At 34.3% G+C, this 17,929-nt stretch overlaps 1 protein-coding gene across 2 annotated transcripts; it reads right to left on the bottom strand.

The window, feature by feature from the left end:
• Positions 1-5,215: 5,215 nt before the first annotated feature.
• Positions 5,216-16,653, bottom strand: LOC110466753 (hemagglutinin/amebocyte aggregation factor-like). 2 transcript variants are annotated; one of them, XM_021523478.1, is made up of 5 exons: positions 16,371-16,653; positions 7,566-7,770; positions 6,177-6,308; positions 5,788-5,914; positions 5,216-5,338 (listed from the first exon to the last, which is right to left on the bottom strand). In XM_021523478.1, exons 1-5 carry the CDS (start codon positions 16,392-16,394, stop codon positions 5,278-5,280), a joined length of 549 nt encoding a protein of 182 aa, XP_021379153.1. In that variant the 5' UTR covers positions 16,395-16,653; the 3' UTR covers positions 5,216-5,277. The 2 variants fall into 2 exon arrangements, with proteins under 2 accessions (XP_021379153.1, XP_021379154.1); XM_021523479.1 differs by lacking the exon at positions 6,177-6,308 and having other exon boundaries at positions 16,371-16,652.
• Between the last annotated feature and the right edge of the window lie 1,276 nt (positions 16,654-17,929).

The following is a 17,929-nucleotide window of genomic DNA, read 5'->3' as shown; positions in this document are numbered from 1 at the left end:
GTATTCGTCACAATGTACAATCCCGTCCTGTAATCGTCACAATGTACAACCCCGTCCTTTAATCGTCACAGTTTATAGCCCTGCCCTATAATCGTCACATTGTACAGTCCCGTCCTGTAATCGCCACACTGTACAGTACCGTCCTGTAATCGTCACAATGTACAATCCCGTCCTTTAATCGTCACAGTTTATAGCCCTGCCCTATAATCGTCACATTGTACAGTCCCGTCCTGTAATCGCCACACTGTACAGTACCGTCATGTAATCGTCAGAATGTACAGTCCCGTCCTGTAATCGTCACACTGTATAGTTCTGTCCGGCAAACGTCATACTGTACAGTCAAGCGTTCATTAAGTCTTAATAAAGAGAAGCTGTCGACGTAGGATATTATATTCAAAGGTAAAAATATGTTTGTCATTTCATCAGGAAGTGACAAATAGGCCTTTCTATCTCGAAAAAGGCGCACTTTACGGCTCCTTTACAGAACGGATAGATCTTATAATTAAGAGTTTCAAAAATACTGTTGTACGAATTTCTATGATTTTGTTCAGATTGTTAGAGTTGGCAAAGAATTGACACCAGACCGATTCTTACGTTTTTGACATAATTTATTCTGCTAGATTTCATCTTGCCTAGAAATGAAAATAACTTGAAAAAGTAAACAACTTTGTATATATACGGGTTTACTGTCTTTTTGCGAATTTCAAAATAAGCTTTCGACGTTTATACATGCACATAATATAGTTAAAGAAATCATGCTTTTATTTTTTTATCAGTTTGAATAATTTCCACATAAGCTCTTACTTTATTTTAAAATATCCAACTGTTTACCACACTATCCAATAATGGTTTGTACATTACATTAAGAAAAAGGTAAATTTTGAAGTTTTCGTACATGATTCACATTATATTCAAAACGTCTGTACATTTAGAGCAGATATTTAGGTAGATGATCTGAAGGTAGTACATGCGTATCATAACATATATATTTGTACATGTCATTTTTCTTCATATTATCATATTATAATGTTGGTCCGCGATTTTAAGACTGTGCGTCAACCTCTGACGTTACGTCATTGTGAGTGTTCATAATTAGCCGCGAAAAAAACATTTTGATCGGTTTTCCTTAAGGATTAAAAGGAAAAAAATTTGTTGGTAACACATCTTGAACGATAACATCAATCGGCCATTTGTCGGTATTCATGGATCGTTTATAAATGGTTGACAAAATACATTTTTTTTTGTTGCTTTATTGTCAAGTAAAAAGCTTGGCTGGATTGACGTTTCTATTTTTGACAAGTCGCTCGAGTGTTGTAATAGGTATAGAAACGGGAAAAAACCAGAGTATAGAAAACAGAAATAGTTTGCTTTTTGTGCGTCTTAAATGATATAGAAGACGAATTCCATTCTGTTTTAAAATGTCCATTTTTGCCGATTTACGCAGGTCCTTGAGCAATCTTTCCTTTATCCGACACATTAGTATGCATAAATTGATTAAGTTGTTTTCAACAGGAAACAAGATAAAAAAGGAAATAGCTAATTTGGCAATAGAAAACGGCAAAATGTGTTGAAGAGTTAGTCAGTAATATATGTATATGTCCTTTATTTCTTAAACTTCTAGTTTTTTTTACTTGTTTGTGTTTTATGTTACATTGTATATATGCTATGCACAACTGATGAGCTGTTAACAAAAACTTGAACTTGTATCTGGTATTGAATAGTTGACACTAATTGATCAATAAATATGTCAGTGAATCATGATAGGCTTTCGTATCTGTGGTCTCAGTGACTGCTACAGTTTTTTCACTGAATACCTTTCAGTAAATGAGGTCCATTTTCTGGTTTTATTAGCTGAACCAAATCAATGTTCAGTTTAAGTTGAATGAAAAGTATTTTTCAGGCTTTTGAATAACAATGTTGTAGTTTAATTGGATGTTTCCATAGATGTATCTATTAAGTAAATTAGGTTGGCGTTTCCCTAATCAACTGTAATAACTCTGAATATCAATCTCAAAGTTGTGTGCTAAATACCAGTATTTTTTATACATATCTAATAACATCGCTTCTGTTTGTTTAGCTGCCAGATTTTTAACAATACTTTTTATACAAGATTGCAATGGATTAGATTGTTGTAATATACACACTTTTATAAAGTGTGTGCTTGTCTTGTAAATTACTATTATTTCAGATGTGAAAATATATATGTTTTAGTTATCCTCAGGTTACATGTACATTTTGTTTCCTTTTGTATATAAGAAAACAATCATTTCAGTATTTTTTTTATCTTGAAATATTTTTTGAATTAGTTTAGTAAGTAGATGTAGATTGTGATGATAAAAAAATTAGCTTCCAAAATTATAAAAGTGATCTTTAGTTTTATTACAAAAATGTTGTTAACTATTTACATTTTACAAATGTTTCTAATTGATACTTGAATGAGATATTGATTTTGTTTTCCATATATATAGAATTATGATAAACTGAATAAATGTATATAACCCTTTCTAACAGATTGATATTTTTTTCATAAAACTATTTTGTGTTATTAATGAATAAAGTATGTGTTCACAACATTAAACTGGTTTACCTTTTGATGTACATATTACATAAAATTTTAGTTTGTTCAATTTTTGGAGACCTTTCGGAATGGTGTGAATATATAAATATGTATACAAAGTTTTAAAATTATTTGTTTGTGATTTATGAATTATTTAAGTTACTTGTTGTTAACTATATTTTATGATAAAGGAGCAAACTTATCCAGGTTTAACTTGAATATATTAAGATATAAAAAGTGTGTATTATTTTGTCCATTTTGATCAAAGGTCCAAGATGGAGTTTTCCCATACAAATCTATCCTATCTGTTTGTCATCAGCTTTTCACATTTTTGTTTTATTCTGCAAATTGATCAGTTATAACCAAACTTGGTAGGATGTTTTTCTCAGGGAAGTGGATTCAGCTTTATTTAACAAAAACTATATATTTATTCAACTGTCCAAAGGTAAATTATAGATAGGTTTCAATCAAATGGACTTTAAAGGCCCAATGAGTCTCTTGTCAAGATTTTAAAAGAAATATTATAAATTGTGGAAATATGTCTACATTTTTGTGTTGTATATAGATTTAAATTATGATGTTGTTTTAAACATATTTACTGTTGACAATCAAATGAATCTTGTTTAAAGTTTAATTGAAAGTTTAATTATTACTGTCCTGTTTTCATAGGAATCAGGTTTAGGTTGTGCGGATTTGGGGGTTTTATTGGCCGAATTGCAACGCAATCAGGGCTTGTAGATTGGCGATCCCCGTCCGTCCGTCCGTCTGTCCGTCTGTCTGTCTGCAGTAAGGTTAAGAAGAATGGTTAAGCTCTGTTTGCAAGTTATTAATTATCAACTAAACTTGCATGGCTTATGCATCTTAGGATGCTTATCACATGCGATGTTCCAGATGCTGGTTCTGACCTACATTTTCGGCCACAGTGACCAGGTTAAGAAGTTTGGATGAGGTCAGGCCCCATCTGCACTATGGTTAAGAAGATTGGTTTAGGTCACTTACTAAGTAACTGCTTGTCCTACATCAACTAAACTTGCATGACATGTATCTAAGGTTGCTTATCACATGCGATTTTTCGGATGCTGGTTCTGACGTACATTTTCTGCTCCAGTGACTAAGTTTAGAAATTTGGTTAAGGTCAGTTGCTAAGTAACTAATTGTTGTACATCAACTAAACCAGCATATGGCTTATGTATCTTAAAGGATGCTTATCACATGTGATGCTTTACATGAAAATGTACTGTAGCGATCCGGCCATATCGCCATTGGCAGTTTCTTGTTTATTTTTGAACAAGTTGTTTCCCTAAGAATTTTATTCCAAAAATTTGGATGCTTTTTATAACCTTAGAATTTAAGTTTAAGATTTGAAATAATGTCTGGGATAAGATGTGACTTCTTACGAAAATACTTATTTATTTGGGTTAAACAATTTGTTTGTAAAATATTATGAATTTCAATTAGGCATGGAATGTCCAAAAAGGAGGGGTAACTGTTGTACCCTTTCCACTTTCGTCAAAGTTAACATAACAATTATACAATTATATATCACCATTACCATGTCACTGTAACCTATAAATTAAAACAGGTGTACAGCAAGGTAAATCATTAGTGGTGGGGGGCTATGGATTGTTTTGCAATATATTGCCTTAGCTAGCCTTGCGCTTACATTTCTAGTTTATTAGAGAGCGGCGGTATAAGTTAGGTTTTTGCTTACAGTTCTAGATTATGTTGGAGCGGCGGTATTAGTTAGTATTAGTATAAGTTAACTTACACTTCTAGTTTTAACTATTAACATTTATAGAATAATATTTAAGTATACGGGATATTTATAAAAACAAATACGTGAGATATGAGATATTTCATCTAATATAAATCAGATACCTTATATGATGAAACCGTGAAAATGATTGAAATCTGGTCTTTTCAGCAGACTGTTGGTATTCAAATGGACATTGAATCTGCCCTACTCCCGACAGAGTTCGTTTTGTCCTCAAATGAGGTTGAAAGTATCACAAGTTTAACTGGACTGATATCAAAAACTTTGCCAAATTCTTAAATATAGTTTAAGATAAATTGATACATATACAACCTTTCCTGAACTTGCAGTCAATGACTTTACAGACTCGTCTACATCAGCTGCTCACCTCACTCTAGTTCACTTACATGATGACAAAAAGGAAGGGACGACTTACTTCTGTATAATAATCGCACGGTGTCAATTTTCCAATCACGGTCTTTCTTTTTCTTGATAGTTACCCCCTCCCCCATAAACGGCATTTTGTTTTACAGTCAATTCAATATTCAAGGCTCACTCTGAATTTCATGATTTTCGTGCTAAATCTCGACTGCTGTGAAGCATCTTATGAACATGAAAATTGGCTTAGATAGAAATCAGTTGAATAATCAGATAATATAATGTTCATGTTTATTTGGTGGGATGTATTACATCTTTAGGTCCTTTGTAACCTTGTGAACAATGTTTGCGGCAAAACAGTTTCTAAACCTCTTGGTTCAAGTCGAAGGTTTGGATATATTACCGACTATATTTATTCAGTATTCAAAAAATTGTCAGTGACTCTAAATCATGTAAGTATCTGCATGGCCAGTAAGATACAAACTGTTCAATACAGATTTATTAAAATGATAACCCAACCAAATCCATTAGATATATCCTTTTATATTTTCAAAGTTCTGACAAATCATTGCCGTGTAATATGAATATGTTAGAACCCGCTGGCATCTCGCTCTACATAATCGCACACTTGGAAATCAAATATTCGATCCCTGAAAAAGAGAAGATTGTTACATAAGTAATTAAGATGTGGTATTTATTCTAGATCATATACTGGAATTTTGACATATAAAAAAGCCATCGAAGTTTTGTGCATATAACAGTTATAACAGACATTTTGCTGCCACTGTTCTTAAGATCTGCTCTCGTACGAAATTGCCATTTAAATGCCTTGGATGAAGTTAATTTATCCGATTATGAACATTATTCCAATATAAACAATAATGCATTTTTTTCCGCAAAGTTGTCTTTTTGAAATTTACAAACAATGTAAAATATCATTAAAAAAGTCCATGAGCATTTGGGTCATGTTTTTCATTTTTTATTGTCTCACAGCCTTTTTAATAGGAAGAACGGTATGAAACTATTCTTCTTAATCACAAGCATGAAATGACGTATTTGTTTAATGTATATTGTATATCTAGAACAGTGTTTTACATACTCATAGTAGTTGTTATGGATACTGGTCCAGCCGTGGAAGTTCTGGTAAGCGTGTGCTGTTGTGTAACTCAGGTCACCGCCATAGCTGTTCACAAATCCAGTGTTTCGACAATTGCGTCTAACGCGATCTAACAAATCAATACCACATTAAATTAATAGTATTATCATTCTGTTACAACCATGATTTTCGAAGTTGTCGGTTTATACCAACCACTTCGACAATTACATTTCTATTTGAATATATGAATATACGGAAGGAAATGTTTTCTCCCAATGCTTGTACCATTAGTCAATCAATAGATATAAGAGGGAAGAAATATTGTCTATATGTTGCAATCGGTTGATAGGATGAGTCAAAATCATTTGTATATAATATCAGTCAATATTTACCTTGCATTTCACAACACTTAAAGGCCCACTTTCTATCCTCGTAATAATTGTTATGGAAACTTCTTATGCCATTGATGAACCCATCCCCAGGGCATTCAAAGTCAAACGTTTGGTCGAAATCGTTAACATACCCTGCAAGATATATGATATTAAACCGAAATGTTAAAACTACAGTCAATGAAGGACATCATTGCATGACAAAAGTCTTCAGTGCTGATCATATTGTAAGTACATGAAAATGGCTTAGGAACTGGTCCTAGTTGTACGAACTTTGACTTCAGGAAGTTCTTTATCTTATATTGTTCCACTGGAAAGCATCGTTGGATTAAAGGCGAAAACCTTCAGCAAAGCGATAAAATGGAATAAAACTGTTAAGTTGAAGAGTCTATCAGGAATGTCCTACGATTTCACATTCAGATATATCAACGATGTACTGTCTTTAAATAACAAGAAATTCATTGACCACGTTGACTTTATATACCCTTCTAAGCTTGAAATCAAAGACTTCTACAGACTTTTCTACTTTAGCTGCTTTCCTCGATCTTTCGGTACTAATTCCATTGTTTAGGTGTTGACTGTTGACGGACAAACTTACAACACAGTGTTTCGAAAGATGCAGATCGGTGAAGATTATGGACAGGTCTCATGGTCGCCATCACAATCTCATTAGGTAATATGCTATATTTTGTGTGATATAAAGGTCGATTTTTTTTTTATTCTGCTCATTAGTTTGTCTTGTTGATTCGTTATCACTTCCCTGGTTCTTGCAAAGAGGATGTTGCATTAGTTGGATTTGACATATACAAACTATTTACACGGCAGATGTTGTCGATGAAGCAGAGGACGCTTACTCTTCCGGAACACCTGGTCATATTCTCCTTATTCTAATGGTCTCCATGTAAATATTTCACTTTGTTCATATTTTGTTCTAGATTTATCGATTTTGTGTTGGAATGTTTGTTTTGTTGACACTTCGGTATTATCTTGTTGATTTTTAAGGAATGTTCGTGAAATAAACCAGGGATTGATAATTTCGATAGGACGATTATCATTATAGTTAAGTTGTTTTTTCGTGTTTTAAAGCGATATGACTGAATCCAAGATAAGAAAGAATTCATCCTCGAAAATACATTTGTTCATGAATGCAAAAATTAACTCCGGCAAAGAATCCATTGGTTGTTTTTCCAACACGATATCTCAACTTCCTTTTAATATGTGCTTAAATAGCAGCATAAGGTAGCAGTGTAAAGTAGGCCTGATCCTTAACATAAAGGGCATGTCTCTGATACACATGGATATGGATTCATCCTGAACAACAAACCTGCATATAAACTACGTTATCAATACATATATTTGTGGAAAGACATTGCAAAACCTATATGTTTGCACCTGTCCACTGGCAGTTCTCTAACCTGGCTACTGCGGGATAGCAGCCAACCGACCACACTCTGTCTTCGTAGTAGTTGGTATGGCTACTAGACAGATGGCGTAAAGTAGTATCTCCTTGACAGGAAAAGTTCATTGGGCCGTCGTAGTCATTGACGACGAATGCTGTCGTCACGGAAAGACCAGCAAGCAGAATACACACCATCATCTGAATAACAGTCAATTAGAAAATTAAAATCCTGACAGAGAAAAATATTTCAAAAACGACAAATTGAAAGGTTCTTTATCGATATTCGTGGTTCATCTAAAAACAGTGTAAACATATTTGATTGATCAATATAATAATTATGTCATAATTTAAGTCTCACTCAATATCAACGATTTACAGGAGAAATCATGAATCACATCTTTCTGAATTTTATGTCAAGTATGCTACCTATCTCACCAGGCTCAAGGTTCATTTCAATGCAACAAATTTTATTCATGATGGTATATAAATAGGATCGAACAGCACTATATCAGTCCTCTCAATTGTATGAAAGTGTATATATATATATTATGATTTATGTTGAAATGAACAAAATTTGATTTTATATACTAAATATCAATTTGCAAGTCAATGGTATAAGGGAGATAACTCAAATTGTTTATAGAAATCTTCCCTACCACACTCTCTGACAGAAACCAAAACAATACCAAAATAACAATTCAATTTGCAATTTATTGTATGAAGAACATACTCGCCGGCAGTTTTTACAGATCAAACTTGCTCACATTCCTAACATTTCCGATCCTTCGTTATGAATGCACGTCAAACCATTCCATCAAATCATTACGAAATTCTAAAGTTCTTTAATATACAATAAGGTGTACATTTCTTATTTAATAACAGAAACCATGTGTACTGTCGGTGCGACTATCGCTGAATGATCCGACAGTCACATACCACACACCCAGCACATGCGATACCCGACTTCAACGCCCTCTATCAGAAGGTACATTTGTATGTTTCGGCTTATTCTGTTCCATCAAACTCCGAAAATGATATCCCTTGCCAGAGTAATGAGTGAATATTAGCCATTGTCCTTCACTAGATCCTCGCTGGGAATTCGAGATCCACACAAAGTGACCCGGAGTTAGTTAAATATTAAGCTTATATAAATTGGACATTATGAATAAGCTATGCCAATCTTGATGGGCATATTATCATTCAAATTATAATATGGTAAACATGTAATTATACAACATTTTTTATCAATTACTTATCACAATTGTGTTCAATTGTAAATGTTTAATGGTATTGATAACAGCCAGTAATAGATAAATAAGCATTTATATGTCAGAAGTTCTTTCAACTTGAATATCCATGTTTACAATATTAGTACATTATAGTTTATCAATAAGTAATTCTATTTACATAAACCTTTTTGAGTTTGCGATAGAGGTTGAAACACTTTCTAGGATATTCTTATTAGATTCATTGTCACATTACTTACAGCCATGAAGTATAGTATATGTAGAGTACAGTACGAGTGATTATCATTGAGTAGGGAAGCTGAGAATAATTGTCTGAGAGTGTTGTATCTTGCACACACAAAGAAGTAATGATGACTTGTTTCTTGTATATAACCACATTCAGATACAGCAGATTCTACAATACGGAGATCAAAATTTAAGCTGCTTGCATTATTTCTAATTTGACAGAATCATTTTGATTTTTCTTTAAACAGTTATTTTTACCACTGACTGAGTATCATTAGCTGGTACGTTACTAGTTTGTTAATTAGCTTCTTAAATTGGGAAAGAGATCGAGCATTTAAAATATTTTGGTCTAACTGATGATAAAATTGAAAAGATGAGAGAAAGTAACTATTAAAGTAACTCTCCGTTCTACATTTTTTGGGGTTAAAATCTCTATTTAATCTCAGCTGATATCTCACATTTGTTAAATCATAAAAAAAGAGGTTCGTCTATATCATTTAGGTATTTTGGTGATGTATTATGTAATACTTTATACATTAAAATTAATTAATTTTTTCCCCGAACCTAATTCTTTGTATAAATGATGTGATGTACCTCTACGAAACTCTGTCACTACTCTAGAAGCATTTGCATATTCTAAAATTGGTCTAATATAAGATATGTACATAGTGTTAAGTGTGCTTCTATCAAATGAGGTTTTAAGGCTTTTTAATATCTTAATTCTTTAGATTCTGTATCATAAATATTTTGGATATGTTGATCCCGTTTACCATCTTCGTTAAATGTAAGACCTAAATGTTTATGGTAAGTACTGTCAGTTAGTGGTTGATTAGAGAAGAAGATTGGAGGGTGGTTAGTTTCTTTTCTCCATGTGAAAATTCATACTTGTAGTTATGGATGCATTACAATTTATATCCTAAGATTAAGCACAAGAACATATATTCTGCAAGTCAGTAGTGATATTGTGTGCTGCCTGAATATGCTTATCATCAACAATAATATTGAGGGAGGTTTCATCTGCAAAACAATTTATTGACTAGTAACTTTATTATTGATGTCATCAATATAGAGAAGGAAAAGAAATGGACCAAGGACAGACCTCTGAGGGACTCATGCACTGATACATTTAAAAGTTGATTGGTGTCCTTCTGTAATTACCCGTTGTTTTCTCTCGGACAAGGTAGTTCTTAAAGGGACATCACGTGAAAAGGCGTGTTTTTTAATGAATGTATGTATTGTATGCACTTCCACTTATGTTACCACGCTATCCCCATATTCATAGTCCGTTCCAAATGTCCAGTTTGACCACTTGAATTGTTCGGGAAAGCCCTGCTAAAAATAGCGCCGATAACGTCACCTGACTAGGCAGTAAACACAAGTGGTGCGAGCGAGATGAAACGATTTCCAAAGAGGCCCCCAGAGAGGGGCCGTCAGGCAACTGCAACTTCTTACCGCACTATGAAACCAAGTTATATGATTTCTAAGTCCGTATTCAAACTTATTGAACAGTAATTATTCATCATTAGAAGTTAATTGCACACTTGCCAATATTCAGAATTTAGATTTATTTAGCTTTAAACATAAATGTGTTGCCAATAAAATTAAACAAGGGATGGGGCACAAGTTTTTACAGCCTTCTCCCGTCATACATTTACAATTAAATGTCAACAATGATAATAGGCATAAACATAAAGTAGATATATTTAAATATATATTGAATTTAGTACCGGAATGTGGCCGGTACAGATGGTACGTGTCTAAACACCTTCCCTACACCAAGGGACAAACCTTTCTGATTTTTTTTATATGTTGCCGGGGCAGAGGAGGCCGGGTATTCATATTAGCACTAATTTAAATCTTGCATGTAAAAACAAAAATAATCGTTTAATTCAGCAATATAATTAAATCATACCATTTTATTGAACCCGGTAATATTATAAATTATGTAAATCCACGGACTTCGATAACACGTATCTCGGTGACCCAGAAAATACGCCGTGGGCCATCACAACAGTTATCCCTTGGAGGGCCTCATGGAAAAATCAAACTAACCAGTCACTTATCCCTTCCTTTCGCATAAACCACTGTATAATTATAGAAACACAAAGTAAACTCTCTCCAATACATGCCCATTAACATATTAAACTAAGTTCATCTGTGTTCAAACTCAGACAAAGATACTAGCGAGCTTAATAGTTTTAGATATTTATTCATAACATAAACAGCGCTAGCATTTCTGTCGATTCCATTTCAGCTTAACCGGCTATCCGGAAGAATACATGCACCGTACTAACTGCTACGGCAGTTATTTTCTCCTTTGAATACTGCCCACCTGCAATAATGATTCCGTAACGTACTCCTTGCGCTATCTTTTGACCATTTGGCAACTTTTCGTTTCGTAGCTGACACGGTACAACACTTTTCTTTCGCTTACTTCACACGGCCAGTCATTTTGTTTACAAAGAAATGGTGTGCTATGCGCATGCGCTAGTAGAGGGAAATCCCTGAACAAAACGTTGGTCAGACAGGTAGAAATACCGATGATTTTCTTAGATTTAATCATTTTTATGAATCTATTTCAGCCAAATCCGATCGTTATTTTCCATAAGGAGTCTCACTTGATATGTTTATGTAGTATTTGAAAAAAAGACAAAAAATAAAGTTACTTCACCGTGATGCCCCTTTAAAATATGCCAGTATTATCCCTTCAATTACATAAATTTATATATTAAACCGTCATGTCAACCCTTATCAAAAGCTTTACTAACATCACAGAAGACAAATCTTACCTCTTAACCTTTATCTAAACTATTCATAATAGTGTGATATATAGATAATACTGATTCACAGTCACCAGGCAGGATGTCTGACTGGTGCTCAGTAATAGTTTCAGCTGCTACAAAGTAGTTATAAGGTACTTGAAGATATTTTTTTCAGTAACTTTACGGAAATAGGATGTAATTGAGATTGACCTATAATTACTGACATTATTTTGGAACCCCTTACCCTTATATATTCCGTTTACATTTGCAAGTTTCCATAATGCAGAGATATATCCAAGTTCCATCGTTTTTTTTTTAAAATAGTAATGTTAGTGGATATAATATTGGGGGTGTTAGTTTTTTAATAACTTTTTTTCAAAATTCAGGGAATTTATTTGTATGTATTAAACGAAATCAAATGTTTTATGAGAGTATCATTAGGCCCTGTTGGTTTCTTATCAGTTAGTAGTTTAAGTTGGTCGATTACATCTTGTTCAGATATATATTAATATTTTATAATTGAAAATGATTATTATTTATAGTAGGTGGCAGTGGGTCAAGATTAGAAGAGGATGTTGCTATTGAGGTAAAGTAATCATTTAGTTATTAGCTTTATCCATAGGATGTTGGAGAGATATACCATTATGATCGAGAGGAGAAATGGTTATTAAAATTTGGTAAGACTTTGCTATTTTCCACCACTTAGATGGGGGTAAGGATTTATCACTCAGAGATCTCTGTAGTTTTTTAAGATAATCCTTTCTCATTTTTTCTATGATTTCAATAGTATCATTTCTATTATTTCTTTATTTCTATACTTCCAGTGGTATTGACTATTAGTTTATTTCGCTTTTCTATGGATCCTATTTTTTGTCTTAGATTTAATCGAATTTCATTATTTACCCATAGTTTATGATCTGGATGTATCGTACCTACTTTTGACGGAATAAAATTGCTTATTTGTTGATTAATATTATCGGTAAGTATCTGGTTAAATTCTTATGGGGTACTATTTTGTGAGTATATCATCCAGCCAATATATATTAGTGGTCTATTACGTTTGTCAAAATCAACATTATCATACATTAATATCGTCTTTTTATAACACCTATGCTTAAAGACAAAGTAGGAGACTGTACTATGTATAGGAGGGTGAACTACAGAACTGAGGACTTGTACATGTATTCTGAATGATTCTAGTATCATTAGTAAAGACAATATCTATAGAGGTTGAACTATCAGGAGAGATACTTGTCGGTTTATTTATTAGACTAGTGAGTAAGAATTCTACTGAGATCTTAGTTGGGACGAAGATTTAACATGTCCATATTTATGTCGTCTGTTAAGATTAAGTCCAGTGAAGTATCAACAGCTTTATCCAATAATTATATAAATATCAAGTTGTGTCCAGTATTCCACATTAGTTTCCGGTCTATATACACATCCTAATAAAATTCTATGAATACCAGTATGTACTTGTATCCAAACGAGTTCAACATCATCATGCTCCAGGTCTCAACTTCTTTTAATCTGAACAGTATTTCTATAATAAATCAAAACACCACCCGTCCTATTTTGTCTATCTTGTCTATATGCTTCATTTGGAAACGGGTCTAGCATGATATCATTATTGAGAATATCTGGTGTTAAATGAGTTTCTGTCAAGCAAATAATGTCATTAAGATGCAGCTCAGTATCAACTATATCACGGTTGTTCCTTTCAGACCTAAAATTGAGATGAGTGATTTCCATATTTTGCATGGGGCCAGGGTTGAGCTCAATGTACTTGGCTAGAAGACGGATTGTATTACTTACATTATGAGTTTATCTATTATTATCAAATATAAGAATAATGCGACACTGTAGTAAGGGATAAGTACTCTGCATGTGTATATATTATTCAAGCGCATAGGAATCATATTATATCCCCCCCCCCACCCTTACTGCCCAGAAAACTCTGATAGTCACTTATGTTGGAACTCAGGTAGCTAGTCTAAGTGTTTATTTCACTGTTTTCCATGTGTACTAGTATCCCTTTATTGTCATCCTTTTGTAACTAAAGGTACGGGACGGCTAATCTATTGGCGTATGTAGCGGCTATCGCTGGTGCAGTCTATTTGTTTACATTGATGAACTTTTTGAGACGACGGGATTTTGGGGAGATACCAGAAGAGGTTCCGAGCTCACTGCGCATACTTCATAAATTAATCAAATCAGAATGGGTATCCGGTACATGTTACATAGGGCCAGGAGGCTGGGGTATAAAAGGAGATACACGGGCTCTACACTGATAGATAAGTCCTCTTGTCCCATCGGCATGACTTAAGTTGACGCGGGTATGATGAGAAGGCAAGTTGTGCTTTTGGCTTCGGTATCACAAACGTACTTAAGCTGAGATTTGAGTCCGAACTCAAGAACTCAAGAACTCAGCGTCCGTATTTCGTATCACAAACTAAAAACTCAGCTCAACGCCTCAAGCTGAGCTCAAAAAGCTGAAATTAAAATAAAGTCAAAATATACATGTACAATTCCTTACCTATCGTACTATAAGTCCAGTTGGACTTATAGTACGAAAGGTAAGGAATTTTAGGAATAATTAAATTAGATTTAGATTTAGATTTAATTGTTTGTCACAAAACATGGGGTAGATCAAAAATTCAATAACTATTAAAAACAAAATAATTAAACTTCAAAGTATAGCTTGGAATTAAAACACAAATATATTTATATAGGGTTTAACTCTCTAGATAGACGAGGGAGTGCTGCAACGTCTTTGTTCCGACCTCAGGCGGGGAGTTCCGTTCCAAGAACTGTCTCCTATCCCACAGCGATCCCAAGTCGTTTCTAAGGAAATAAAGGGTTTCTCCCTTTCCTTTTCCTCAAATATAATATTGCTTCCATGAACTGTTTAAGATACACATACAAATAAGTCCTCTTGTCCCATCGGCGTGACTTAAGTTAAGTTGACGCGGGTATGAGGAGAAGGCCAGTTGTGCTTCTGGACTTATAGTACGATAGGTAAGGAATTTTAGGAATAATTAAATCTAGGTTGATACAACGAGATATAATTATTTGTCACAAAACATGGGGTAGTTCCAATATTTGAATAAAAAATTCAATAACTATTAAAAACAAATGATTAAACCTCAAAGTATAGTTGAGAATTAAAACACAAATATATTTATAAAGGGTTAAGTTAGGTAGGAATAACGGGATAAGCGAATCTTGAACTAATAATCAATATATGTTTATCTAACACAGTTAATAGGGAAAATCTTAATAATATACAATAAATCAAAATACTCAAACCAATTTTATAAAACAAATAACACAGCGATGTTATAACTAATAAAACATAATATATACACAATGCATTTAGACATGAGCACATACACATCAAAGTAAAATCTCCAACCCCTCCAGCTCCCATCTATGTTATAACCAAACTATAACACTAACCCCCCCCCCCCCCCCCCCCCCCCCCCCCCCCCCCCNTAAAAATCACACTATACACTAAAAATAATAAATGTCGGAACGATGAACAGATATTAGTGAAAGACAAGACGAGGTTTTTAAGAAAGATGACATTGGTAAAAGTACAGTCAGCTGTATTTTCAGTGACGAATGATGAAGAGCGGATTACATTGACCGGACAACAAAAACAGCACATGCATGACTCTAACCAATAACATACAGTCCGTCGGATGGGACTATAAATGTTGGCCCGTGTTAGAACTGTCCAATCTCGGAAGAAAAAGATCCCTCTGAGTTTTTCGAAAAAGAGTGGGCGCGGAAACGCCGACACAGAGGATAGTGTAAGCTTTATTCCAAATTTTCGGCCGTTAGAACTAGGGTCTCTTTATTAAGACATTTAGAAGGACATTGAAATTATATATACAAGCCAAATTCATAGAATAGTTAGGAGCTGGTGTTAATGTTGGCGGCTTTCTACCTCACTACCGGCCCAGACTTGGTGCTGCTATACAACTAGTGTTAGCATAAGGCAACATTAGGCCTAGGAGCTGTCTTACAAAAACTAGACTTATATAAAATAAACCATCCTAGTATCATATTATGGGTATTATAGTAAAGATAATCTCGGTCAGAAGTGGGAGAATACATGTAAGAGTTTAGGTCAATGGTAACCACATGGGTCCAGTGTAAAAATAGATGGCAGAGATTAAAACTGAATAACATCCGAGTGAGTGAAAATTACTGTTTTAGGGCAATTTGTTGTTATTGGATAATCTAAAATGCCAACAAATGTTAACATATATTATATTTTCCCGCCTTTTCTTCGTCATATTTGGACCTATCTTTAAATGAATTGTACCTATCTTCAATTGAATTGTACCTATCTCCAATTGAATTGAACATATCTTCAATTGAATTGAACATATATCTTCAATTAAATTGCACCTGCCTTCAAATATTTGAATAGTTGTTTTCCTAATGAAAAAAGAAAATGTCTGAAGTATGGATATAAAGACTTGCACATTAATATAGGGTATTTACATACATCAATATGTTATAAATAAATGACATTTGATAGAGAATTAATTACCTTTCTATTGCTGAACGCACCCATTTCAGTTGGTTCTCCCGGCCAGTTATAATGTAAGTCCAGCGGCCAACTCAATTTGCACTCTTCTCAGAAGGGAAGTCTTTCCGGAACATGCCACAACCTTTGCTCTTCTGGGATATATACCACTCCTCGGAGCAGTAATACACAGCATCATCATCACAAGAGAGAGTGCTGCATTGAGCGGGAGATAGCTATAAGACAACTGGCCATACAAGATACTGTATGAGAAGAAATGTAAGGCCAAACACGTCTGGAGAAAGACGTTCCTTGTGACGCTGTAATTCACTTTTAAAGTCCATTTATTTTGATTGTTTTTGCATAATTACTGCTATACATACCGTAGAAGCACCTTCCTTTTTGTCATCGTCGCTGACAACATGCGCCATTATCCCACACTTCACAGGTACATTCCCGTTTTTGGTAGGGAAAAGATAACCTGTCTTGATCTACCTCGATCAAGACACGCGCTATTACGTCACAGACAACGCACTTCTTTCAACATGACCTGTGACCCTGTGTACTTTTAGCAAAACCGATTACATCATCACGTTTTACACATGTAAACAAAACACGGCAAGCTCAGCATTCCGACAGTTCAAAATAAGCGATTGTGTTGCCCTAGAAAAAATGGTGAAAAGGGAAGAATTGTTGATGAATTTAATTGATGATAGTTCGGTGAATTGGGGTCAAAAATACAACTTCGCAGTAAAGGTATTTTTTACGGTATGAAAATGTGGGAGAAAAATAATCAATCACTTCTGTGTGATGTAGACAGACAAAGCCTCGTGCTAAACCTAAAAAAAACTCTGCCTACATCACACAGGAGTGATATATTCTATTACACTTCTCAGAAGGGAAGTCTTCCAAGAAGATGCCATCACCTTAGCTCTTCTGGGAATACCACTCCTCGAACTAACACGATTCGTTTGCAACGCGTGTTTTAATCGGATACGGACCATATTGTAATCTGCGATAGAATCATGATCATTCGTGTTAAGCTCCGCCCATCGCACTTTAGTCACGCCCCGTTTCTAACCAAAATAATATGGCGTCAAGCTCGCATTTTAGCGAAATTCCGCTGATAAGGCTAGCAGGCAACAGAACAGAAACGACCGATGAAATGCATTTGTTGAATGAATTAAAAAGTAAACATTCCTTGTTCTTACCTCCATTTATTACTGAAACGTTCGTTCCATTCGTATGAAGGCATCTAGTTAGATCCGAAATAAAATGAAACATTTCACATTTGTCGTATGAATTTGCACAAAACTCTTCACAAATCTATACAAATAATCACCGATTTTGTCGATTAGCACAGATTTGTATGCATACTGACATGGAAATGTTAGAAATTGGTCAATGTCAATCCAAATGTGTCGTATAAACTTTGGTCTCGAGTTCAAACCAAATTTCATTTTCTAATCGCCGGTATAGCCACTCAAAGCAACGTACTATCTCCTAATTCTAAATTAGAATTACAAAGCAACATGATCAGAGAGAGGGCTGCATTGAGTGGGAGATAGCTATAAGACAGCTGG

The sequence above is a fragment of the Mizuhopecten yessoensis genome, unplaced genomic scaffold (assembly GCF_002113885.1).
Source record: "Mizuhopecten yessoensis strain PY_sf001 unplaced genomic scaffold, ASM211388v2 scaffold11145, whole genome shotgun sequence".
Classification (NCBI taxonomy): Eukaryota; Metazoa; Mollusca; class Bivalvia; order Pectinida; family Pectinidae; genus Mizuhopecten; species Mizuhopecten yessoensis.
The sequence above is the reverse complement of the archived record's forward strand: the minus strand, read 5'-3'. Positions and strand labels throughout refer to the sequence as shown.

Bases quoted from the DNA above. Each gene is read 5' to 3' on its own strand.
- LOC110466753 (XM_021523478.1), bottom strand. From the start codon at position 16,394: ATGGGTGCGTTCAGCAATAGAAAG. The intron at 5,915-6,176 runs GTAAATATTGAC...TTGATTTGTTAG, and splicing joins TAAGTGTTGTGAAATGCAAG to ATCGCGTTAGACGCAATTGT. The intron at 5,339-5,787 runs GTATGTAAAACA...TCTCTTTTTCAG, and splicing joins ATCCATAACAACTACTATGA to GGATCGAATATTTGATTTCC.